General features: G+C 41.5%; 1 protein-coding gene across 1 annotated transcript in view; it reads right to left on the bottom strand.

Annotated features, from left to right (window-relative positions):
- Positions 1-26,469, bottom strand: part of nsmfb (NMDA receptor synaptonuclear signaling and neuronal migration factor b) — a 69,583-nt gene that overhangs the window by 29,382 nt on the left and 13,732 nt on the right. The window contains 10 exon segments of the mRNA XM_034118217.1: positions 6,819-6,887; positions 13,228-13,233; positions 14,358-14,430; positions 16,453-16,470; positions 16,473-16,518; positions 16,520-16,686; positions 16,689-16,749; positions 16,751-17,187; positions 18,476-18,520; positions 18,523-18,536. Of these exon segments, the coding sequence (XP_033974108.1) occupies positions 6,819-6,887; positions 13,228-13,233; positions 14,358-14,430; positions 16,453-16,470; positions 16,473-16,518; positions 16,520-16,686; positions 16,689-16,749; positions 16,751-17,187; positions 18,476-18,520; positions 18,523-18,536 (936 nt within the window).

The following is a 26,469-nucleotide window of genomic DNA, read 5'->3' as shown; positions in this document are numbered from 1 at the left end:
TAGGGTTGGCAGGACCCCCGGCAGAAGAGTAGTCGGCGGGACCTCCAACGGCACAGGACATAGGGTTGGCAGGACCCCCGGCAGAAGAGTAGTCGGCGGGACCCCCAATGGGACAGGACATGGAGTTGGCAAGACCCCCGGCAGGAGAGTAGTCGGCGGGACCTCCAACGGCACAGGACATAGGGTAGGCGTCGGCCGTAGAGCCAACAGGAGACGAGCCAAGGACTGCTGGCTTTCAACTAAGGCTCGCATCGTCTGCTCATGTTGGCCCAGAAGATTTCCCTGATGGGAAATGGCGTGCTGGACCGGAACAGAGGCCGGAACCATGGCTGCTGGGGCCAGAACTGGGGCTGGAACCATGGCTGTATGGGCCGGTTCTGGAGCTAGAACCATGGCTGCTGGGGCCAGAACTGGGGCTGGAACCATGGCTGTATGGGCCGGTTCTGGAGCAGGCACCCTGGCTGCTGGGCACGGAACCGGAACACGGAACCATGGCTGTGTGGGATAGTACTGGAGCACGGTACCATGACTGTGTGGGGCGGTACTGGTGCACGGAACCATGACTGTGTGGGCCGGTACTGGAGCAGGCACCCTGGCTGCTGGGCATGGAACCATGGCTGCAGGGGCCAGAACTGGGGCCGGAACCATGGCTGCTGGGGCCTGCACTGGAGCCCAAAGCATGGCTTCTGGGGCTCGGGCTGCTAGCCTGGACTTGCGACTCCTCTTATGAGCTTCTTGGAGGCTCCGTGGACCTCCAAAAGCCAGACGAGTGCCCGAGAACGGCTCCTGGACAGGAGCAGGAAATGGGGACGGAACCATGGCTGCTGGGGCTGGAACCATGGCTGCTGGGGCCACGGCTTGAATCCTGGCCTTGCGTCTCTTTGAGGTCTTTTGGAGGCTCCGTGGACCTCCAAACGCCAGGCGGGATCCCAAAAAAGGATCAGAGAATGGAGACTGGCACTCAGGGCTACGCGAAAAAACTCTGAGAAATTCAGGCAACGAGCTCCTCAGCCATGGCACATTATCCACCTCCATTTGTGCTCTTTTCAGGACAGCCTCTTTCTCCCTGCTAGTCGAGGTTCCACTCCACACAGTATAAAGACATCGAAGGGAGTAATCCAGAGAAAGCAATTCAGCATCAAAATCAAAAACATAATCCGCTGGGTCCATAATTGGTCGGTTCATTCTGTAAGGAATGCGTGGAAGGGTAGGACCCAAATGCAGACTATCAGAAAAGGTAAACGGTCTCGAAACAAAAACAAGCTTTATTCTCAAAGCTTAACAATAGCATGGCATGAAACACATAGGTTCTACAGAAAACTGACCGTGACCAACATGGTGGGAGACAGGAGAAACAAACATGACTGACATGGAGGAAGACAGGAAAAACCAACAATGAACCGACAAGGCACACAGGGGAAGACAAGACTAAATACAGAGAGGGGTAATCACAAGACGAGACACAGCTGGGGTAAGGGAGGCAGAAACACAAGGGCAACAGGTGAACACAATCAAACAATCAGACACACCAGGGAAACTAAGACAGGAAGGCAAACACAGGAAGAAGGAACAGAGAAGACACAAGGAGGAAAACATTTCAAAACAAAACAGGAACCAGAGACAGAAAAAGACAAGACAAAACACAACACAGACAGATCGTGACAGATTGAGAGTCAGGCCTAAACATTTCAGATGTGTGTATCTCACACTGCACTGTAACTTTTATTCATGTATCTTTGCTTTTAAATGAGTGTTTTTAAATGTCATTTTATAATATGTTTCTTAATGGTCTTAATGTCTTTCATTTTTGTAAAGCACTTTGAATTGCCTTGTGTTGAAATGTGCTATATAAACAAACTTGCCTTGCCTTGCCTAATACAGTTAGGTGAGATTTGTTGACATAATACATTTAATTAAAGTCAACGTTTCAGTTCCTTCAGAGCAGTTCAGTCTTTGTTCTTCAGCCTGGTTGTCAGTCGACAAACTCAGGGTTTCATTTTCTCTTTTAACCTTCCTGTTGTCCTCGGATCAAATTTGACCCGTTTCCAAATATTATGTGGGGATAAAGGGGTTATTTTATATCACTGGATGGTTCCATACATTCTTTGCAAGAAATATGAATGATCACTACTACTATTATATTATGTTTTACTTTTATTTAAACATATCTCATCCCCAGTCTTCCGCGTAAATGATTCACATTGTTTGCCTTTTGTTAACTGAAAAATAAGGTTAGGATTTATTTAAATGAGTTCTAACACTATTTAACACTGGGTGATGATTTATGTTATATTATAAACCAGGCGGACAAAAATTGCACTTGACGGGAAGACAATTAAAAGATATTAGAATTAGAAAGGTAAAATAATGAACATGTGTGCATCAAACCCTGGTCTCTCCAGTGTCATTTGTTTTAACCTGTAAAGACTCCAATTGCTTCTCAACTGTACTGAAGAGTATTGCTACTCTTACTTAAGAAAAGTTACAATACTACAGTAATACTTCCACCTCTGGAGGTTAGGTTCATGCATTCCTAAGTTAATAAATACTACACTAGTGTAACCCTAACCAAACAGCAGCAGGGTACTCAAAGTGTGTTTTTATTCAAGCTATTCTATGCAGTTTGGAGACATCTCATAAGACAATGTTCACATGTCAGCATTGATAAGTACTGTGAGGGCAGAGCTTAAAATAAAGGGCTGACATCACTCTGCTAGCGCTGTATTTTTATTCTGAGGAACAGCAGCTTTTAAAATCCCTGACACTCCAATTCAGAAGCGCTTAATATGTGTGTGTGCAACTCTCTCAATCCTGCTGTGACCTTTCAAAATGCTTGACAAAAAACATTTATAACTCCATAATGCTGTTTGTGATGATCCTTACTCTAAATCTGAAGGTATTTGACACGGCCCTGCACAAGCAAACACACAGAGAAAAAGTATTCTTCTTGCAACCACACACACACACACACACACACACACACACACACACACACACACACACACACACACACACACACACGCACACACACTGCATGTCTCAGCTGGATGCGAGGTCACAAAGCAGTGAGCTGCAGCGCGGTATTGATTAACTCCACTTTTACACTTCAGTGAGAGTCATTGGTTAAACCTAGCGGCAGCACACACACCCAACTCAATACACACACACACACACACACACACACACACACACACACACACACACACACACACACACACACACACACACACACACACACACACACACACACACACACACACACACAGGAGGAAGGATTGTGACAGCCCCAAAACAGCATTTGTGCTGCAATAAATGACATAATACATTTAATTAAAGTCAACGTTTTTTCAGTATAGCGTGGGATGGTGGTGACAGTGGAGGCTGCTAGAGGTTCCTCAGACTTTAACAAACAAGTGATGAATTTAATGAATCATTTTTTAAATAATCCCTCTATTCTAGGTATCCAACCAGGTCCAGCTGGCATCTATTGACTCGATTATATTATTTAATTATTGTTATTTACTGTTTTAGTGGAAGGAAATTATACAAAAGTGGATATTATAATTAATAAAAGCAGTTCATATCGTCTTTTTCCATCATATTCTCAAAATGTGGCCGGTTTGAACGTCAGATATATTAAAAATGTTTCTATGTGTTATTTTATGTTGGTGAATTATGATTAGAAAGGTGATTATTATGATTATTAGTTGCTCTTAGATTACCCAGTTTAAAGTGAGTAGACACACTATAAATGTGTCTTGGAAACATTTCCCTATAGTCTTGGCCAACATTCACCTTATCTCTTTGTATTTTGCTAACCTTTTTGTCAACCTGCCAGCCAATCAGAACTGAGTATTTTCTGCGTAAATGGTACAGTACAGTGATGTATGTACAGTATTAGTGTTTATTTAAAGCTGTTGTTCAAGTAATGGCCAAGTCAGCACACAACTGCTTATAAAGCTCAGGTAAAAAGACGGTATTTATTGTAAAGTGGCAAACAGGCTGAATTCACCATCATGTGAATTTCTACATTACTAATTAAGTCAGTCTATAATCAGTACAACAGCAGTGTTTGGTGTTATGCAATGTTAGATTGATGCCAATGAATCCCTATATTGGATGTCTGGTATGATTGAATTATTCGTATATGCATATCTTATATTTCAGGCTAAGTTAATCATACATATCTTAATGAATTCCCTCTGTATGGCCTTCCTCCTATCCAGCTGCAAATACATGAACACTATTTTTGGAACTAGAGAATGCAATTCCTGAAGAAATTGCTAGTGGGAATGCTTTATGCTGAAAAGCTGACGCTAAACTGCTATGCTGAAATGTAATGTGTAAGAAGAAAGTGAAGAATTTAGATTGAAATGATACATGAACACTGGGGGCTTGAATGTGTGATGAGAGAAGAAAAGAGAGTAAAAAGGCTTGGAAAAGCAGCAGAATATTTGAACTGCAAACCTTTGAACTAACTTGATGGTGAATGATCTGTCGCCATGCCAACGGCATTTGAAGAAATCTCAAAACTGTCCCGTAGATGTCTTCACGGCTGGACTGTTAGCACACATGTGAAGTTTGAGCACTTTTTGAACATTTTCATAGGTGTTATAGCGACATCGTCTTTTATGGCGAGGGATGCGTTTCCATGGAAACGGCATATGGTGAGATCTCAGATTTGGCGTAGAGCTGTTGAGGCATGGACCGATGATATACAAGTGAAGATTGGGGGACGATCGGACCGTGTCCATTGGACTTACAGCGACATCGTGCTTCATGGCGAGTGGTCTGTCGCCATGGCAACGGCATTTGAAGAAATCTCAAAACTGTCCCGTAGATGTCTTCACGGCTGGACTGTTAGCACACATGTGAAGTTTTAGCACTTTTTGAACATTTTCATAGGAGTTATAGCGACATCGTCTTTTATGGCGAGGGATGCGTTTCCATGGAAACGGCATATGGTGAGATCTCAGATTTGGCGTAGAGCTGTTGAGGCATGGACCGGTGATATACAAGTGAAGATTGGGGGACGATCGGACCGTGTCCATTGGACTTACAGCGACATCGTGCTTCATGGCGAGCATTGTGTTGCCATGGCAACGGCATTTGAAGAAATCTCAAAACTGTCTCGTAGATGTCTTCACGGCTGGACTGTTAGCACACATGTGAATTTTGAGCACTTTTTGAACAGAGAGAGAGAGAGAGAGAGAGAGAGAGAGAGAGAGAGAGAGAGAGAGAGAGAGAGAGAGAGAGAGAGAGAGAGAGAGAGAGTTTGTGTGAGAGAGAGAGAGTGTGTGTGTGAGTATGAAATGAACAGTTGGAGTGATGACATCATCATGTTCCATTGCACAGGTGTTTATAGTTGAGCTAACGTGCTATGAAAATATCCAAGGTTTCATTGTTATGAATGAGAGATGAACCTCTTACATGTGAACGTTTTGTGGAAGAACGATAACAGATATCTGTGAAATTTCAAAAGGTGAAACATGTCAAGGAAGTTGAGTATCTGAAGTGTAATTTTTGTGTACTTTCGGGTTAATAATGTGGCCTTTTTGGCAGTTTAAGAAAGGTGTGCGGCTGCTGCTGTGAGGAAATATCTGCCTGAAATTACAATGGGCTTTAATGGAGACATGTTGAACGTTTTTGTCACTTCATGCCCTCAAGAGGCATTTTGTTTAATTATTGTGCTTAATTATTTGTCATTTTTCAAGCTACGAGATGTTTTCCTACGTTTCTCATGAAAAAGTATGTCTCAGGAATGTAGGGTTTGGGAATTATGGCAGTTTTAAAAAAGAATATGAAGGGAAATTTCAAGATTTCCTACCCTCTAGCTGTGACATCACGCACTCTAACTTAACGAGCTGCGCAATGTTAAAGTTCAAATGTTAAAAATGTGATGAATTATGGGATGTATCTCTGGAATTATGAAAGTTATGAATGATAAAAGTAATAGCAGTCGATTCCCGACCGAGCTGAACGTTTTGATGTTTGAACGGAGTTTCTGCGATGTTGAATGTGGGAGGAGAAGACGGACAAAATAATTGGATGGAATAATAAGAATTTTGTCTGTAGCATAACATATAGTTGGAATGCTGTATCAGCATTCCCACTAAACTAGAGTGTACTTAGATTCAGCAGCTTAACAGATATTAACTAATTAACTGTTTTTTTTTGCATTCAACTTGGTACAAAATACAAATCCACTGTTTTCCAGAATCCTTTGTAAAAGTTCCACAATTAATGTCAGTATATTATTAAAGAGGACTTATTATGCTAATTTCCAGGTTGTCCACCCCTTAGCCTATCACTTACAATGTGTTGGCGCACTAGCCAATAGAAGCAAGAGTGTTACATAGTGATGTCACTATGTTACGGAAGTAAGCAAAGGAGGCGTTTAAGGCAGGGGGGAGGAGAGTGTGGGAGAGAAACTCCCTTTGGAGGGAACTTTAAGATTGTAGTCTTTGCAGACCATTTACATACACAGAAACCTATAGAACACTACAGGAAAGGGGAAACCCCAAAAAAGCATAATAGGGCCTCTTTAAGCTTCAAGTAAATTATTAAGCTTCGGGAGACACTGAGCTGCATATGTTTAAAATAATTATACGGCACTGGAATGCTTTTAATGTGAAAGATTTTGAGTAAACTTTCATTGACAGGCTGGTTTCCTGCATTTACTGTAAGGTGAATTAAAGCCCAGTCTATATGATTAGTTCAGCATACATGGACACGTGGTTAATCAGCCCATCCATCAGAAAAAGAGCTGTTCTGTGTAACATCACACAGCACGGGACAGGACAGCCAGGACACAGTACCTCTCCATCACGCTGGCTGCCTCCTGCTCTCTTTTCCGCCTCTTTCTCTCAGCAATGCCTCGGAAAGCCCTGCCAGGACGTCAAATGGTTAAGAACCTAAGCTCTGTCGGAAGCCAAACTGACCCAAAGAGGGAAATAATGCAAAAACACAAAGTATCTGAACACCTTTTTTTTTTTTAAACTAGGCCTGACTGAAATGCCATTACGTTTAGAAAAAAATATTTGATTTAAGCCCTTTGGGTCTGGTTGGGTTCTGGCACAAATATAAAGTTCTAGTTTGGGTGGATGGGGCAACAATTAAGGGGTTCAAGGTGAGGAAGTTAATATCCCAACAAGTCCTCCAACTCATACGACCAAATAGGTTGAGTGTTCAAGCACTTATTACGGCCCAATAGGTCGATTGTTCAAGCGCTTATTACGACCTATAATCACGTTTGAAAGTTTTCGACCTCTAGTGCTCCCGTTGACTGCAAACGCTCCGGTGGGTCGTATTATTCACAAATAACCCTCTCTGGAAAATCCTAAATTGTAGGATAGTTTAGCCATTAAAATGCTTTTTGATTAGATTTCTAGCGAGAAGTGTATATTGTACTTTTAGAATCTACGTCCAATGGATGTGTAGGATCTATAGTTTGATAGATATTAAGAAGATTATTTGAGGTCTCGCCAGGAGAAAAAGTATATACTACGTCTTTCCCCCTATTCATTTCTATTGACGGCAGCGTCCATGTAAAGTTAGCGTCAACCCTCACGGGGTGAAAACAGTATTTCCGGTCTCTAAGTTTTCATAATAAAACCGTATTCCCCTCACTGTCAAATGATTTTACAGTGATATCTGCAGTACTCATCCACTAAAACAAATCAGTTTATCCTTGTTAATTACACAACATTAATTGGTTTAAATTGTGTACAATGCTTTTGTGTTTTTCCCATAGGTTTTTCCCTTTCGATTCTGAGAGACACATTTCTTTTTTCAGAGGTTTTGATAGGCTAAAACAATAACTACCCATAATCATCAGCTATCGTTCAAGCTCGGTGATTGGATGTTTTAGCCGCAATGCACGTTGGGATATGGTGTTTATGCGATATGAAATCCGAAAACATTTAAAAAAAAAGAAAATAATTCTTATTCCGAGTGTGCTTGCTTTTCTCTTTGAAAGTCATCACATAACGGCATTGTAATACACGGTTCGGCTGCATTAAATATTACACATCTGCCGTAGTTCTTTATTTATAGAGCCCTGATTAGAAGACCTTTGGACAAACTGGAAGAACTGCCGCCAAAACTTAATACGTGACGTGGATCATAAATATATCAGCAATCAAACAACATCTTCAATTTCTCTTCACAAAATACGTCTCCTTGTAGTATCAACACTAATTCGGCTGACTTTTATATTTGATCCAATTGGTAGATAGGTTATTTTTACACCATAACAGTGCACAGCTGATAGAAAAGGACTTGCAGTTTTTAAAGATATTACTGATTTTCTTTGAATATAAGAATGTAAATACTGAGTTGAGAGAATAGTCAGGGGATTTGGGTGATGGGAGACACATCTATGGAATCAGAATTTCAATAGCTTACCGTTAAATGACAGATATACCTTTCTGTCTATGATGTTTTACAAATCAGATATTAATGTGTAGAACTACAATATGTGAAATAATATAGCAATATCCTGTAAAATTATGTGAAAACATGAATAAAACTACACATCTTCAGATGTTATACATACATAAGTGTCCTACACTAATAATAAAAAGTTATTATGGCATTGTATGCTGTGTGTTATTTGTAACATATTCAGAAACTACCTTTTCAACTCCTCAGTTGCCTGTCTTTGACTGTTACAGGTGTATACAGGTTCATGATACAATGCCTAAGCCTCAAATAGTCCACATTTTGCTTGGTTATGATAATTACATAAGTCTAGAACTTGAAAAGTAATGGTAAAGTAATAGTTGTATTGCTGAGGTTGAGCCTCCAAAGGGTTCAGTGGAAAGTAACCCTGGGCTAAGGCTGTGTGGAGGAAATTTCAACATGTAAACTTGGTCATAGGAGTAAACACAAAAGATTGTTGGAGAGGTCTCAATCTGGAGAGTAACATCATGTCAGTTTGAAGATTATAAGCAGGTCGTGCTCTCAACTGTTAACCTTTGAACATTGGCTTCAGTGAATTTTTAAGTGCGTGTCATTCTGTTACAGAAGGGACTACATACATGGGACCAATTGTTATAAAACCACTTGACCTAAGCTATATGAATATGCCTAACTGGGTAGAATCACCAAATTGGGGTGCTGTAAAATAGGGAGAAGAATGAAGTTCAGTCATTTAACAGTTAGGCCCTGTGGACCAACGTAGCTATTACACATTTTTTGTGAGACTGGGTTGGGAGCGACAGAGCTGGTCTCGGTTTCTTTCTCTGATAAATAAGATGAGAGGCTTTGTGTTGAAACTGATGAGTTCAGGAGGGTTTCTGAAGATGTGACAAATAAGGTACACAGTACACAGCATACAATGCCATAATAACTTTTTATTTATTTTGGCAATTTTAACCATTCATGGCTGTTATTGCCACGAATGACCAAAAGTGGCACCAAAAACAGTGACCCTTTGGGCAACAGAATGTGTGCCATGACAATTAGTGTAGGACACTTGTGTATGTATAACATCTGAAAATGTGTAGTTTTATTCATGTTTTCACATAATTTTACAGGATATTGCTATATTATTTCCCTTATTTTAGTTCTACACATTAATATCTAATTTGTAAAACATCACAGACAATCACCGAGCTTCAACCATAGCTGAGGATTATGGGTAATTAGATGTTTTCGCCTATCAAAATCTCTGAAGAAAGAAATGTGTCTCTCAGAATCGAAAGGGAAAAACCTATGGGAAAAACACAAAAGCATTGTACACAATTTAAACCAATTAAAAGGATAAACTGATGTTTTTTAGTTGATGAGTACTGCAGATATCACTGTAAAATCATTTGACAGTGAGGGGAATACGGTTTTATTATGAAAACTTCGAGACCGGAAATACTGTTTTCACCCCGTGAGGGTTGACGCTAACTTTGCATGGACGCTGCCGTCAATAGATATGAATAGGGGGAAAGACGTAGTATATACACGTTCTCCTGACGAGACCTCAAATAATCTTCGTAATATCTGTTAGGGAATAATTTGCTTAGGTATTCAACCTTCGACACAGTTCATCATTTTCTCTTCTCACTGTCTCCTTTCCCATGGCATAGTTCTACGGCCTTGGGTATTGCTGCTATCTCTCTTAAGGAGGAGCAGCTTGGGCGCATTGTTGTTGCCAGTCTATGACAGAGCACAAGCCGCCATGACGTAGTTTACTGTTCAGGGACGTAGGTTCCCTGGCGCACATTCTTTCCTATGGACGAGAGCTCTAGTTAGATTCAGGGTCCATAATTGTTTAGTCTCACTGATAAAGAATGTTGATTATTACACTCCGAACTAGTTAAAACCTCGAGCTGCAGAAGAGTTCTTCAGAATTGGTTTGGCAACCGCTGTGTCAACTCGTGACACACCACCTGTCTTGTCAATTCTCCGGCCGTAACTCCAAATAAACCATCAGTGCTTGCCATCAAAGCTCCAGCTCTCCTCGTGTCTCTCTGAGTCCTGTTTCCAATTGCTTCAGAAGTTTCCCCCACAATATCTATTAAATTATAGATCCTACACATCCACTGGACGTAGATTCTAAAAGTACAATATAGACTTCTCACTAGAAATCTAATCAAAAAGCATTTTAATGGCCAAACTATCCTACAATTTAGGATTTTCCAGAGAGGGTTATTTGTGAATATACGACCCACCGGAGCGTTTGCAATCAACGGGAGCATCAGCCCATATGCCGCAAATTGTTGTTTCTTACACGACCACTAGAGGTGCTACACTTTAAAACGTGACTATAGGTCGTAATAAGCTGTTGAACAATCAACCTATTTGGTCGTTTTTTGGAGGAGGACAGGCTGTAATATCCGTACAGGTTAATGAGGGGTTTGGTTAGAGTGAGCAGCACAGGAACCACCAGAGGCAGAAGACATGTGGATATTCTCAAGTACTGTAGCACACACACACACACACACACACACACACACACACACACACACACACACACACACACACACACACACACACACACACACACACACACACACACACACACACACACACACACACACACACACACACACACACACACACTAGGATCACAATGCAAGATAGGGATCTACAGGAACAGACACTGAGGAGTAACCGGGAAACAGACCCTGCATACAGTATATGTTTTCAGTAAACAATATAATCACCAGCATTAGCCAATCAGCTCGTGCTAATTCTGAATGGCTGTCATCTCTGAGTCTTGAGCATCATTACATCTCAGATTGACTTTTCGATCATTACCCGTCATTCTGCCTGTGTGAGCGTTGGTCAGCGTGGGGACAGTAATGGCTCTGACAGGATGTCAGACATAATGAGGATCCTCTCTGACAACCTATGTCACAAAGAAGTGATGTCCTGCAGCCTCGCTCGGACTGACATCGGATTGACAAACCCTGGTCTGAGGTCAGAGGAATCAGTACTGCTTCTTATCCAAAAGCCTCCGTAGCTCTGCCTCTGCAAGTCATCACAATGTTCTATCTCCCTGAAAAACCTGGCCATGTTAGAGGTGACTCTTCCCCTCATCTGCCTATAGGCGCTTTCACACCGGAGTACTTTTACCCGTACTTTTCCCGTTTAGTTCCGTTTTGCGTTCACACCAAAAAGAGAACTTAGTTCAGAGAACTTTTACCCCCATTTTTAGTGCCTGCTAGAGAGGTGGTACTAGCCTGGGGAGAAAAAAGTACCAATTTCTGATTGGCTGGGCGAATTGCAAACCACGCCCCGTAAAACTCTGAAAAGTTTTGTGAAGCCGCCATTGTATTTGCTGGCATTAGCATTATTAGCATTAGCATTAGCCCCACGCACCAACGGAGAGAGAATAACTTATGGCAACCCAAAAAAAAACATGGGAGCGGTGGAGTGATGAGGAGGTGTCGGCGTTCTGGCGATTTACTCGGAAGTCCCCAACTCCGGGGACTTCCGGCCGGGGACTTCGGGTGGCAGTATACGCCGTGAAGTGGTTTGCGGCCTGCCAGTAAACCCAAAGCAGAAGAAGAAGAAGTGACGTCAGCGGCTTCATTTGCGTAATCTTCCCTCAGGGAACTTATTCCGGTGTGAACGCAATCTGTACTTAGTTCCATGGGGGTGCTGGGCACTAAGTACGGCAAAGTACTTGGTGTGAAAGCGGCTATTGCCAGAAACTCCATCTTCCTCATTGGTACCATAAATCAATCCATCAGATATCCCGCCAAATTCGTACAGGAAAAAAAACGGTACTTGGTAAATTGACTTATATCTAAAGTAATGGTTTGGCATTAACCAAATCATAGGGCAGTACTTTTGTGATGTTAACACTGAAATGCTTCCAATTTGTAGCTGTGAAATAATTTTATGAAATCCAACAGAAACGAGTGCCTGCTGATATAGCAGCCATATAACAACCAAGAGTGTTTACATTCATTACAGCTTAGTGAGTTTTCTGGTGACAGCTAACTCAGTAATCACAGCTGCCAGTTCAAACTCCCTTTACTGCTTGAGAATATATTATTTGACATCATATATCTTACATTTTTTAAACTACTTGGATTTAAAATGATTCATGTTTAGATTTATTTATTGGTTATCTGATTCTGGTTGTCTAGTTTGACGGACTCCTCTCTTTTATAATACTAATGCGACACTATTGTGAGATATAGTATGAAAATCTATTGTAACTGGTCCTATTCATCAGCTCCCTGCGTGACTATCTTTAGACGTAAGCACAATGGACGTGGTTTAGCTGGAAGCAATGCTTGTCTTTGACTGATAAGCTTTTCATGATGGTTGCATTAGCTGACAGCTTTAGGTTGACATTGACTGAGTGTCACTGTGAAATATATGGAAGACACTTCAACTGCCTCAATACTGCACTACATTTTGAGGTACTGAATATTATTAGGTAGATTTTATGCTGGTTTATTCTTTGAATCCACTATGTTCTGAATGCAAATGTATGTTTTTTCTCCACTCCATTTATTTGACAGAATAGGGCCTCTTTAAGTATTAAATCTGAGTATTTATTCTACCTCTGTCCCTATGGTATGGTACCGCTTGAACGTAAAACTTCCAACAGTCAGTCCAGCAGACACTGAAGGTCAGGGGGTTAAGCACACAGCAGACTGAATAGCACAAAGCCACATGAGGAAAAGAGTGTAAGATATGTTACCTAACTGACAAACTGAGTGAGGAAGAGCAACAAGGAAGAACAGTGGGGCGGTTGAAATATTTACTCACGATATTCTTTAGTCGTGGTTTGGAAAGCCGCCATGTAGAGAGCATGGGAAGAAGAGAGGAAGAAATGAAAAAATAAGTCAGCAACACAACATATGAAATATTCCACTCACACACCAGAGAGCAAGTGCAAGACACTGCTCGTTCAAGATCTTTAATATAGGCTAGTGCTGGGTCTATATATCAGTCTGTCACTAATAGTGACACGAATAGACATAAACTGATGGACAAAAGGGAGTAAGACAGGAACTTAGCCTGAGAGAAAGAGAGCGTGGGAGAGATGAGAGGATGATCATGGTAGGGAGAGCTTTGTCTCTGTGTGAGGCTCATAATTATCAGATCGGGTGAAAGGTGATAATTAACTAGTCACGATGAGTGGAGCCACTGTGTGTGTGTGTGTGTGTGTGTGTGTGTGTGTGTGTGTGTGTGTGTCTGTCTGTCTGTCGTCTGTCTGTCTGTCTGTCTGTCTGTCTGTCTGTCTGTCTGTCTGTCTGTCTGTCTGTCTGTCTGTCTGTCTGTCTGTCTGTCTGTCTGTCTGTCGTCCGTCCGTCCGTCCGTCCGTCCGTCCGTCCGTGTCTCTTGGTGTATGCATGCAACACAAATTCTCTACCATCTAACGTTGGTCAATCCCTATAGATTCTTGTCCGGAAGTGATGTTTGGATCGTGTCAAAAGTACTTGAAATGTGTTTGAAATATCCATTCAACATCATTGTTTTTATCAGTATGGCAATGCAAAACGTACATATTAATACTGTTTATGTAATATATCAACTTGACCAGTTTTCAATTGAGTTTGAATTTGTTCAGTAAAAATGTAAATGTTCATGTTTGAAACTGCATGTTTTTTACTTTCTGTATTTATAAAACCTAATCAAATGGAACATTAAACTACAAGTGTGTTATAAAGTAATTTAAGTGTCATCTGCCAATGACTTCCATAGCTCAGAGACAAACAAAGGGTTAATGACAGAAGCACTGGCTTCATGGTGAAAGCAACAGTGAAAATGTTTTATAGTAGTAGACTACATTGGATTTGTGGATAGTTGGAAAGAAAATGCTGTGTCAATATCCTGCCAAACCAGTAAGTCATGTGCAGAGTGGGAGTGAAGGCGCAGGTCCAGGCCATACTCACGCCTGCATGGTGGTGGTGGCTGTCTGAAAGCTGAACATGTTCTCTTTGGGGAACCAGCTATTAGGATGTTCCTCTGCAAACACAGAAAACAAAAGCATGGCGTTGTATCAGTGAGTGTTCTATATAATTAGCAGAGGAGGGTAGTAAATGCATGATGACAAGAGACCGGAGAATGGGTGAAATAAACAGTAGCCAACAGGTGCAACATCCCAAAACTCGTCCATTTGGAGAAACACGCTGCCGTTTGAAATAAGGTGCAATATAAATACACAAATGTGTCAAAACACATGCAAATGAAAAAACATCTTCACCAACCTGACAACGCATGCACAGCATTACTAAAAGAGCTGCATAAATGAAACGCTGCAAGAAGTCCAAAACACGACGGAAACCAGGGGACACTAAAAAGTGATGCACTGGTACCGGAACGCTTTTTGCTGTTCGGGGATCATTAAGTTGGCAAACTGTCACAGCTGATGTGCTAGCTAGCTAACCAGCTAACCTAGTCATTTCAAATATACTGACAGAATACTTTTAATTATGAAACAGGTTAACCATTATAATCCCTGAACGTCACCAAGCGCTCCGGTCCCAGGTGTGTGCATCACCTCTGATGCGGCTTTCACACCAGCGCTTTTACCTTTCTTAGCTCCGAGCTAGAGCTTTTCTGGTTCAGCTCCGGTTTCCCTTTTCCGCTCCCCGCTCTGTTCACACCCGCCCAGAGCTTGCCGCTGCTGCGTCATGACGTCACCGTTTACATCGCTGATTTGCTCCCCAACGGCGCTCACAACAACAACGGGGGACTGCGTCGGGTCGATGATCGTGTTGCTTTTAATCATACGAAGCCAGATTAAATTAAATAACGACTTCTCCAACCTATACTTTTCTCCAGAGTGCCATGGTTCATTGTTTATTAATGTGTTTTCAGCGGCATTTACCGACCGTTGCAGTGCTGGCTGCTCTTCCACGGGAGTTTATTTCTCCCGTTAGCTCCGGGTAGCTCACACGGCTCTAAAGTATTCACTGTCTGACTGTCACACAAGCAGCTGATACATATCCCCAGTTCCCCTTAAGTGAATGTGTGTCAGTCTGAATTGACGCTGTTTGGCATCACAACGCTGTTATGAAGTTTCTCTGGTATAAAATGGGTGATGTTAGCATAGCAACCGAAGCTAAACTGGACTACTTGCTATTGCTATCCTATTGTGGCATAGCCTAAGCCGTTTTCTACAGGCACATTTTACCGGCGTATTTTCATTATGATTCTACTTGTGATAGTCGGACATGACAACCTGTGCAGCCCATGTATTGATTCCATCCGATAGCTGCTATAATAAAAAACAAAACGTCTGCCTGCTCTCCACAATGATCAATACACAGCGAACGGATGGTCAAAGTAAGGTACAAATAAACAGAATCACACGAAGCCTGGTTAGTGATGCCTGACTTTATAAAGTGTGGGTTTTTTTATAAGTATGTGGTTGCCTTCTAGTCACTTTGCTCAGCGCTACTTCTTATAGGCAGGCATGACGAGACTCTTCAGTCCGACCCATGTTCAGGGGAGGTGGGTTTAGTTTCCTGCACGCCTCAACGTAAGAGAGACGTAAGCGACGCCGCCTCTTAGCTCCGGAGTCTTGCTTCTAGACCGACAATTTTTTGGAGCTGGAAACAAACTGGATTCCGGAGCTAAGAGGCGGCGCCGCTGCGGTGTGAAGAGGAAAAAACCGGTACTTTTCAGGCTCCAGCTCTGAGCCGGCGCTGAAACGCATTGGTGTGAAAGGGGCATTAGTGTCCCCTGGTTTCTGTTGTGTTTTGAGCTTCTTGCAGCCTTTTTTATTTGCAGCGCATTTGCACCACATCTTAGAAACACACCGTGTTTCACTATTGTATTCAATACAAATTTGAGGTACACACTGAACAAATTTAAACATTAACTTTAATTAAATGTATTATGTCACTACATTTCACATAATTGTATTAGGTTTGCTTTCAACTAACTTAATACAATTATGTGAAATGCGGGTGACATAAAACATTTAATTAAAGTCAATGTTTCAGTTTTATAAGTGCACATGAACCATGAACATTTATCTACCCCGGTCCTCTGTGGAGGCTTGTCCTCGCTGTACATCCTCTCCAGTTTCTTGCGGGACTTCCCTCCCATCCCTCGGTGAGTTATCCAGGTCAAGAGAGCGCTGGCTCTGACACGGAGCCCGAATACAGGCAACGCAGTCTGCGGTGTCGTCCCGCGACCCGCCTCTCCTCATCCCCCAGTCCCGGATGTTGTTGGTGCTCCCCGAGCTATGCAGCGGCTGTGATATTGACGCTGAGCCCCATGCTGCTGGCTAGCATGGTGGTGGTTGCTGCGGTGATAGCTACTACTGTGATGGCTACGCGGGCGGTGGGGGGGGGGGGGGCTGGCTGGCGCAGGACGGGTTGTGGTTGTCAGAGGCAGGGGCCTTCAGCACCTCCAGCTCCAGGCTCTCCACACTGCCACAGCCCCCCAGGGTCATCCCTCCTTCCCTGGTGATTGTGTACACCCTGGCTGGCTTCACCACCACACTCTTCTGCGGGCCTTTGGCACCTGGTGGTTCCTCGGTGGAGAGGCTGCGTTCAGTAGAGAGCCGACGTTTGGAGTGGCACGAAGGCGCTTGAGCTTGGAGGGTGTTGACCTGAGGCTGATGGTGAGCGCTAGGACTGGATTGTCCGCCCTGGTTGGGTTTGGCTTTGGGTAGGCAGTGGCTCTGAGGTGTCAGATTGTTGTTATGTAGGCGGCTGACGGCTGGAGACTCGCAGTCCTGGCTGGGGAAGGTGTCCGACAACAGATGATCTGCACAGGGAGAAAGCAATCTGTCATGGGTAAGTGAGGAAACAGGAGCAACCTAAAACAGAACAGAACTTCCCGATCAAGACAAACAAAGCCAAATCACCTAATGGGAGGAACAAATGCAGGTGTACAGGAAGTCAGGTGATTGCAGGGCTGATGGGGAACAGTGCAACTCATATGGCCATGACAGACAATCAAATATGCGGGAAAACACAGGAAGTACAACAGACATGATAGAGAAAACTTCAAAATAAAACAAGAAACACAAAAAACCAAGGTCACAACAAAACAAAACAACCAATAAATGGTGTTGTCTGTAATTTATACAGATAAATACCCCAAATGTAAATAACAGAGAGGTTGTTTGATGCACCATGGGATTCATAGCTTTGGCAGCAGAGTGGTAAACATTCACGAGCCAGAAAATCTTTGGGAGCATGAGGAAGTGGCCGAGTGAAAGAGAAGAGCAAGATAGAAAATATGAAAGATTTAGAAATGAACTGATTCTGAACAACAAACAGAGCCACTTTGTGGATAAAGGCTCCTTCTCTCAGAGTCATGCCATCTGTGCTGTGAATAAACAAGTCTGGGAAATGCATGTTGTAGAGTGAAACAGGGGTTTGACTCACATAGCAAGGCCAATTATACGTCATTTATCAATAACTTTTTGTATGTTTACTTTTACACTCGATTGCATGGTATCCGACGCTAGCAATCAAATGTGAGGGTAATACTTAATCTGATGAGTTATGATGTTATGACATCTCTAATATAACTGACACTAACAACAGCTAAATGCATTTTCCTGCAGTTTTGTTGGACAGTGGTTTTGGGTTGTCGGAATGGAATGCAAATTTACTCTGCAGTTTCTTGATCATTGTACTTCTACGAGTCAGGCTAAGAACATGTTATAACCAGCCTCCTATGCCAAGGTGTCCTCTAGCAAATGTCCAGTGACCAATAATGTATGATAAGAGGCGGGACCAACTGAGGAGAAGGTTGGCTTCTTTAGATAACAAATACTTCCACATCATGTCGGCTGTACTTGCTGCTGTAGTAGTAACACTATGTTTTTGGTCTTCCTTCACACAAAAAACTGAAATGTAGAATTTATTTGAAAGCAATAATAATAAGTTGAACCTAATGATTTGTATTCAAATGGAATTATATGCTTTCAACTAACCTAATACAGTTATGGGAATTCTCTTGACGTAATACATTTAATTCAAGTCACGTTCCAGTTGTTTCAGTGTTGTGATGTTCAGTTTAATTAATTAAGTGTTTCACCTACCTGCTCCGTTGTGGTTCTCTGGATGGGTGTTGGACAGGTATTCTCAAATGCTCTGGCGGCTCTGTAGAGAAAAAGCAGGTGCAGCAGTTAAACCTGAGACACATTGCACAGATTTCTCACAAAGACTCAAGGTGTTCTCTGCACATAAAACGGTGTCAGCGTTAGTGTTAGTGTGTTCTCAATTTATGCTCTGTACAGTGTGTTCTTATATGCTGACAGGCCAGGGGAAACAGAGCTATAGCTTGCCAGGAAATAAATACAGGCGCGAATACTTTGGCAGGAAAAAGCGAGGAACTGGTGCTCAGACAATCTATGGGGCAGGCTGTCTCAAGTAGAGAGGACTCTTCCATATAAAGATCCTCCTGCTATCACACTATAGCCAGGATTTACTAGGTTTCTTAACCTCTTAAGCCCTGAGCCTGTTTTTCAGGTCTCAGGCTCGAAAATGACATTCCCAGAACAAATGACCATATCTTCTAAAAGGGTTAAACTAATAATCTTTATTCTCAAAGTAATGATAAACCTGTGAGCTGGATGTAGAAAAGTCAGAATCAATATAGATGCTTTTTATTTTAAAGACAATTCAGATTGAACATAGTAAAAAACTGTAAATTATAGTGTCCGTCCAAAAATAATGTTTTACTTATAGTGAAAACTACCCTTGGATGATGGTAAGGTAGACTAAAAGCTTAAGGAATCCAAAGTACAACATATAATAAGTACCCTGTATCAAGATTGATGCAAAACAAGTGACATTTGACCTTTTTAGAGAGGTTTAGCAAAAAAAACTCCACCTCTGAGTGATTTGGGTGGAAATGGGGGGGTTTTACCGCTCTGGAAAACCCATTGGTCGATTGATTGGTGATTGACATCTCTTCTCTGACCGTTAGAGCCATAGAATCGAAGGGGAATTTCCACACACACACAACATGGTAAAAAAAAAGGTGGGGGCTTCGCGCATGCAGTTTGCATCAGAGCGAACCTATCTCTCGCTCTGACATCTGGAAACGGAAAAGCAGTTTTATTTCTTATGGATTATCAGAAATCATTTCAAAGGGACACAGACACATTGGATTAACCTATGGATTAACTTCAGCAGTGTTTTTATCGTTTTAATGCCATTGAAGACCACTTTTTACGACACAGTTAAGCCATGTTAGCGTTTTTAGCTACCTAGCGCCACATGTTTTGATGTTGTTTTGTTTATAAAGTCGCGAGTTCGTATCATAGAGTGATAATGTATGTACCCATCGATTCTGTGTCATCTCACGATCAGATCGATGGGTTGGATGTGCAGAAAGAGTAAATAATAAGGTTTTATGAGTGAGTTTTGGTGCAGTAAATCTGTTAGCATTTTTCGCTCGTTGCTAATTCAGAGGCTCAGCGTTAGCATTGTGGTTTTTTTTTCAATATGGTCTAGCTGCAGCCGCAGCAAGACGGTACACGACACGCCCCCTACACGACGGTACACGACACGCCCCCTACACGACACGCCCACCTGACACGACACAACGGTGGCTGAGAGACGTTGATACCGTACATGGCAGATTAAAAACGAATTGCAAATGTTATTGTAGCATTTTAAGCAACTATTAGGCAAATAAATTAATAACCTAGACTATCCGTTTGAGACACAACAGTATATGACTTTAAGCACAAATTATTTTGTCTAATTAATAAATTAAAACAAAAAGGGGGCTTAGTCAACTTTATTTTTTAGTACATATAAAATAGGTAATAATGAGATCATCTATTAATGTTTGTCTAACTGCTACACATGTATATATACATAAATGTAGATATTTATGAACATCTAAATATAGTTGTTACAGGTTTTAAGATATAAATAATCACATCATGGGGTCATTAAGGTTTCAAACAGGTTCATGTAAGGTAGGCCTACTATAACATGATAACATGAGCCTGTAGTTTGGTATGTTATTGATATGGGCTGGACACCCCTTCACAATGATCATCATTGACTTACTTTAGACCAAATTAGGAGGGCCAGTCAGGCCACTAATGAGCTCAATCATTCACAGTTATTATTATGACTTTATAAATTAAGAGTACTAGGGGTCTATTACAAAACTTTTGCAGGAATCGTCATGCATTCTGAATGTTTCTGTACTTTAAAAACAGGCATCATGGCTCAATATCCTGTTCTTGTTTAAGATTATTCTACTAATTTGTGAATTTAACATCCATATCACTCTTCAAAACTGAAACATTTTTTGTTAAAGCATTGCAGGCCTAAAGCTCCACGTCAGTGACCTATATTTTATTTTCTTCCATCAAACTTTAAAAATGGCAAACAGCATGTTTTAAAGATTTAATCTTTTAAGAAACAAAATATCAACTTTGAACAGAAGGGTTTAAAAACACGTGTTTAATGCAAATAAACTTGAAACATAAACCTATTTGTCATTTCAGAATTCACTTTTATTGCCTGCGTGAAAGGCACAGTAGGCTATGAGCGAATACATATCAACATTCAAAAATTACAAAGTCGTACAATATATACCATGTGCTACTGTCTAGGATTAAGTATGGTGAGACTTTTCAGCCCACGACCCCCAAAATAACAGTGCCAGAGACTGGCGACCCCCGACGGGACAGTGATCTCCAGTGTGCTGGGCAGTGTGGCGGCGGAGGGAGCCGGGGGCACCACCGGAGGAGAGGCGAGCGATGACCGCAGCATCACCGTGGTGCAGATAGGGCAGAACGGGGAGTACCTGGGCACGGCGCGGCTCCCCGCACAGACTTGTTACACGGAGCCCATCACCGGGGAAGCTGCCGGACCGAGAGTTTGATCCTGCCTGCGGCGGGAGAAGGCGGTCTGCTCGGCCTGCCCTTGGCTCTGGGGTCCCTCCTTAAACAAATAAATAAAAACCTTTTAAATGAAACGTTCATCTTAACAGATAAGATTTGATCATTTATTTTAAACGTCAGGCCTACAGCATGGCCACACACCCCATCTAAAAACAGAGGCTCTGTCCTAATTACCTGATTGCATCCACCTGGGTTACTTGGCTCAACCAAATAACTTTATATAAGTTTACTTTAAACCACACTTAAAATAATAATATAATTATAATATGTAGGCCTACATGTCTACAGTATAGCAACTAATAATTGTTTTAAATAAATAAACATTCAAATGTGCAAGACACCTTCAATGAATATTTAAAACTTACAGAAAATCAGATTCTTGTAAAAATTACAGTACATGCATTGTTCCATCTGTCAAGCTAAGATATACATATATCTTAGCTCTTAGCTTGACATGCTCGCTCAGTTAGCATACACATATATTATTTATGTATTCCATTCCTTTAAATTGAATATTTAAAATACAAATTAGCTAAATAAACACAATTACACTGCGCTAAACAGCCAAATCGACAAACAACCGAGAACCTAAATAGTATGTAATTATATCTAAAACCACAAGACATTAATTACCTGAACTCGATGCGCCATATTGTTTGGTGTGTTCTCTGTAAACCTCTATGTATCCTTAAGTATCCTTGCGTCAGCGTATCACGTGTGGGCGCGCTCTCATCTGACCATATTTGGAAGTACAGCTTCCTACAGCTTCCTGCAGGTTCAACCTCCACTGGCTGAGTCTTCATCATGTCTTCACCATGAGCCTGAGTCTTCATCATGTCTTCACCATGAGTCTGAGTCTTCATCATGTCTTCACCATGAGCCTGAGTCTTCATCATGTCTTCACCATGATCCTGAGTCTTCATCATGTCTTCACCATGAGCCTGAGTCTTCATCATGTCTTCACCATGAGCCTGAGTCTTCATCATGTCTTCACCATGAGCCTGAGTCTTCACAAAGATCAGCGCTGATCGCCACACACTAGGGGTGTAACGGTATCCGTATTCGTCCCGTACCGTCACGGTTCGGACGTCACGGTTCGGACGTCACGGTTCGGTGCATGCAGTCACACGACGAATACGCCTTTTTACGAGTGGGAAAAATGTCTGTCATTCAGGGCAGTATCCACTACACTATACCTAATCCAGGGGGCGGTATTGCGCCTAAAAGCTGTTTGCCAGCCGCCCTTAGACAACAAATGAAGAAGAAGAAAACACAACAAAACAAACAAAATACAAGAAGAAGAAAAGTTAGTATTGCGAGTTCAGATAAGACACAGGAGCTAGAAGACCCACCTGCTTCTTTTAAATCAGCTGTGTGGGAACATTTCGTCTTCCCTGTGGACTACAATAACGATGGAGTGCGAGTGGTGGATCGGACGAGGACGGTGTGCCGGCATTGTTCGACAGCGGTGCGGTATGCTAATGGTAACACAAGCCAAACATGCTAAATCATATCAGAAGGCATCACCCAGATTTGGCAATCTCCGGAGCCCGGCAAAAGACAACAGCAGTTCAACAGCTTATCCCCGCTGTTTTTAAGAAGCCAATAGACATGAAAGCCGAGAGTCCAAAATAAATAATGGAAGCTTTTGGCATATGTTTTTCAACGGCTATGCTGCACCCTTATGCAATAGTAGAGGACCCCGGATTTGATTGATTGTGATTGAAACACTATCTTATTATTTATTTTGTAATATTTTCAAGACATTTTTTTTTTGGTTTCACAGCTGGATGACACCTTTTGTTTGACATCAGCTATTATAGATAATATGGCCATCTCAGTGTGTGTGGTACCTTTTGTGGTTTGAACTGTGTAATAAAGTTAATTATTCAAAATGTTAAAGTTCTTTATTTTTAAACTGAAACTTGCACTACTGTTCAAAATAAATAAAAAACAAACCTGGAATTATACATTTGGGACTTTTTTTGCTTTTTCTTGTTGTACCGAACCAGTACCGAACCGTGACCGCCAAACCGAGGTACGTACCGAACCGTGAATTCTGTGAACCGTTACACCCCTACCACACACAGTTAGAGTGACATTATTAGAAGAAGATCATTATTTAAGCTCAGGGTGTCGGACCCAGACTTTGACTGATCCCAGTAGCTGATCGCAGCCAGGCGAAGCTTCATACTCATTTGTTTGTAAGAAGTGACAGGATGCTTACTATTCGCCATGGTGATCGAACCCTTATCAATTGCGCTTAAATCTGCCAGCTTTAAATAAGGAATTATCAGATATGGTTCAGAACACATATTCTCGTATATGCTGACGACTTACTATTGTTCATTTCTAACCCTATATCTACCATTCCTCAGATAATTGATCTGTTAACTCGATTCGGAACCTTTTCAGGGTACAAATTAAACTTTTCCAAGAGTGAGTGCTTCCCTGTAAATGACCTGGCCCTCCAGATCCCCGATAGACTCATCCCTTTAAGATCTCCAGGAGTATTAAGTACTTTGAATAGTACTTGTGAATATGTGGAAAACTCTCAGACCTTTACAAAAACAACGTCCCACCACTAATTGACAAACTCAAATCTGATTTGGAAAGGTGGAATAATTTACATTTAACTATCGCTGGGAGGGTAAACTGTATCAAAATGAACGTGCTCCTCGCTTCCTGTACCTCTTTCAATGTCTGCCAGTCTTCCTACCCAAATCACTTTTTTGTAAAATAGACACACTAATCTCCTCTTTTTTATGGCAAGGGAAGACTCCTAGAATTAGGAAAGAGCTTTACAAAGGCACAGATCTACAGGAGGATTGGCGCTTCCAAACATAAGACACTACTATTGGGCAGCCAATATCCACAAAATAATTGTATGGATTAAGGAACCAACATTGAGTTGGTGTGAGCTTGAAGCCAAATCCTGTCCTACTACCTCACTTTTGGCTTTGCTTACATCTACATTACCCAGCCGGCCAACTCAATATTCGAATAACCCGATAGTTGTTTCCACCCTAAGAATATGGTCCCAATTTAGAAGTGCTCATGGACTTCATGGATCCTCTATTCATAGTCCCATTCGCAACAACCATCTCTTTCTCCCCCCTCACTGATGGGGCCTTCTATGTGGCAGAGATTAGGCCTTATCAGAGTAAGGGACCTTTACATCAACAATGTTTTCGGTAGCTTTAGCCAACTCTCTGACAAATTTAGCCTCCCAGACTCTCATCTATTTCGCTACTTCCAGGTCCGTAACTGGGTTAAACAAATAACCCTTCATTTCCCAATATCCCTCCGGATTCAATAATTGACTCAATTCTGGACACTCTAACAACCGAAAAAGTCTGGTTTCAAGAATTTACAATTCCATCTCCCGTCTCACAGAAACATCTCTTGGTAAAATCAAACAAGATTGGGAAGATGAACTAGTCCAAGCAATAGATGATGATGTCTGGGAGGCGCATTAGCGAGAGTGAACAATAGTACGTCCTGTTCCAGGCTCAATCTTATACAACTTAAAGTTGTCCACCGTATCTATTACACCAACTCTAAACTCTCCAAAATATACCCTAATGTCACGGATACCTGTAACAGATGTCACATGTCACCAGCAAACATGACTCATATGTTTTGGTCTTGTCCTCGTCTACAAGGATACTGGACAAGCATTTTCAAACACCTCGCTGAGGCCTTGGACGTGGTATTGACACCATGTGCAGAAACTGCCATTTTTGGAGTACTACCTGACCACCGAATGATGAGGAGGAAAACTAAGGACAGTATAGCCTTTGCATCTCTATTAGCACGTAGAAGAATACTCCTTGAATGGAAATCCTCAATAGCACCTAAAGCATCTCTATGGCTTAAAGATCTAATGTTATACCTGAACTTGGAGAAGATTAAATATAACCTGAGGGGCTCTTCAGAAATGTTTGAATCTGTCTGGGGCTCTGTGATAGCCTACATAGCTGAACTTAAGACACTAAGTTAGGAAGAAAGGGGGGACTATGAATGTATGTTTTTTTGTTTTTTATATACATGTATGTATGTGTATGTGAATGTATGTGTATGTGTATGTATGTATATGTGTATGTAAATGTGTGGGTATGGGTGTAGGTATGTACATGTATATATGTGTATGTGTATATTTCATTTCATTTCAAACCTTTATTAACCAGATTGGTCCCATTGAGATCATAGGTCTCTTTTTCAAGGGAGACCTGCAGCATATGTGGGTATACATATGTGAGTATATGGGTACATGTATTATTGTTATTATACTTTATTTACTTATCTATTGATTTTTTTAAAATGATCTTTGACATTACTTTATTTTTACCTATATATGTATTTATTTATGTATTTACTTTACTAGCTAGGACCGGGAGGGGGGGGGAGAAGGAAAAAAAAAGACCATATAAATGTAACTCATTGTGCCTGACTCAATAGAAAAATATATATAAAAAAAGAAGTGACAGGATGCAATGAAAACATAGAATAATCAAGCTCCCCTACATGTCTTCTTTTTTTTTAATTGACCCAAATCGGGCCACTGCCAAGACACCAAGCCCTGGCACACTGCATCAAGAACAGGATTAATCAAATGTAAAAAGGAATTCCTTTATACTATCGTGAAGCAAAAGTCAAACTGAAATTGAACTTCTTTACAAAGCGACACTGTTTCATCCTCTTTGAAAATGAAAAATGACACAGTTGGTGAATTACAATTATACTGTACAGTAGTTTTTTTATTTGCTAACAGATTCACTTTTCACTTGACTTTCAATAATCACACTCTAAATGGTTGTGTTACTGGCACAAATAAGTCAAATCTGAAAATTAGATTCTTGATAGTGCATTATAGATTTATCCTGCTGATACATCCACATACTACCCATGCCATAAACAATTTAGGCCACACACACCCACACACACACACACACACACCAACACACACACACACACACACCACACAACACACCCACACACACACACACACATCCATCCTCCCCCAGGGCATTTCAATGAGTTTCTCCATGGCCACAGTGAAAGCTCGATATGCCACATTAGATATCAGTGTAATTCCTGCAGTCACCTCAGTTTTTAAATGCATTCATAAAGAAGACCTTTTAACACAAAACATGTCACAA

The sequence above is a fragment of the Trematomus bernacchii genome, unplaced genomic scaffold (assembly GCF_902827165.1).
Source record: "Trematomus bernacchii unplaced genomic scaffold, fTreBer1.1, whole genome shotgun sequence".
Classification (NCBI taxonomy): domain Eukaryota; kingdom Metazoa; phylum Chordata; class Actinopteri; order Perciformes; family Nototheniidae; genus Trematomus; species Trematomus bernacchii.
Note: the sequence above shows the minus strand (reverse complement) of the source record. Positions and strands in the feature narration are given on the sequence as shown.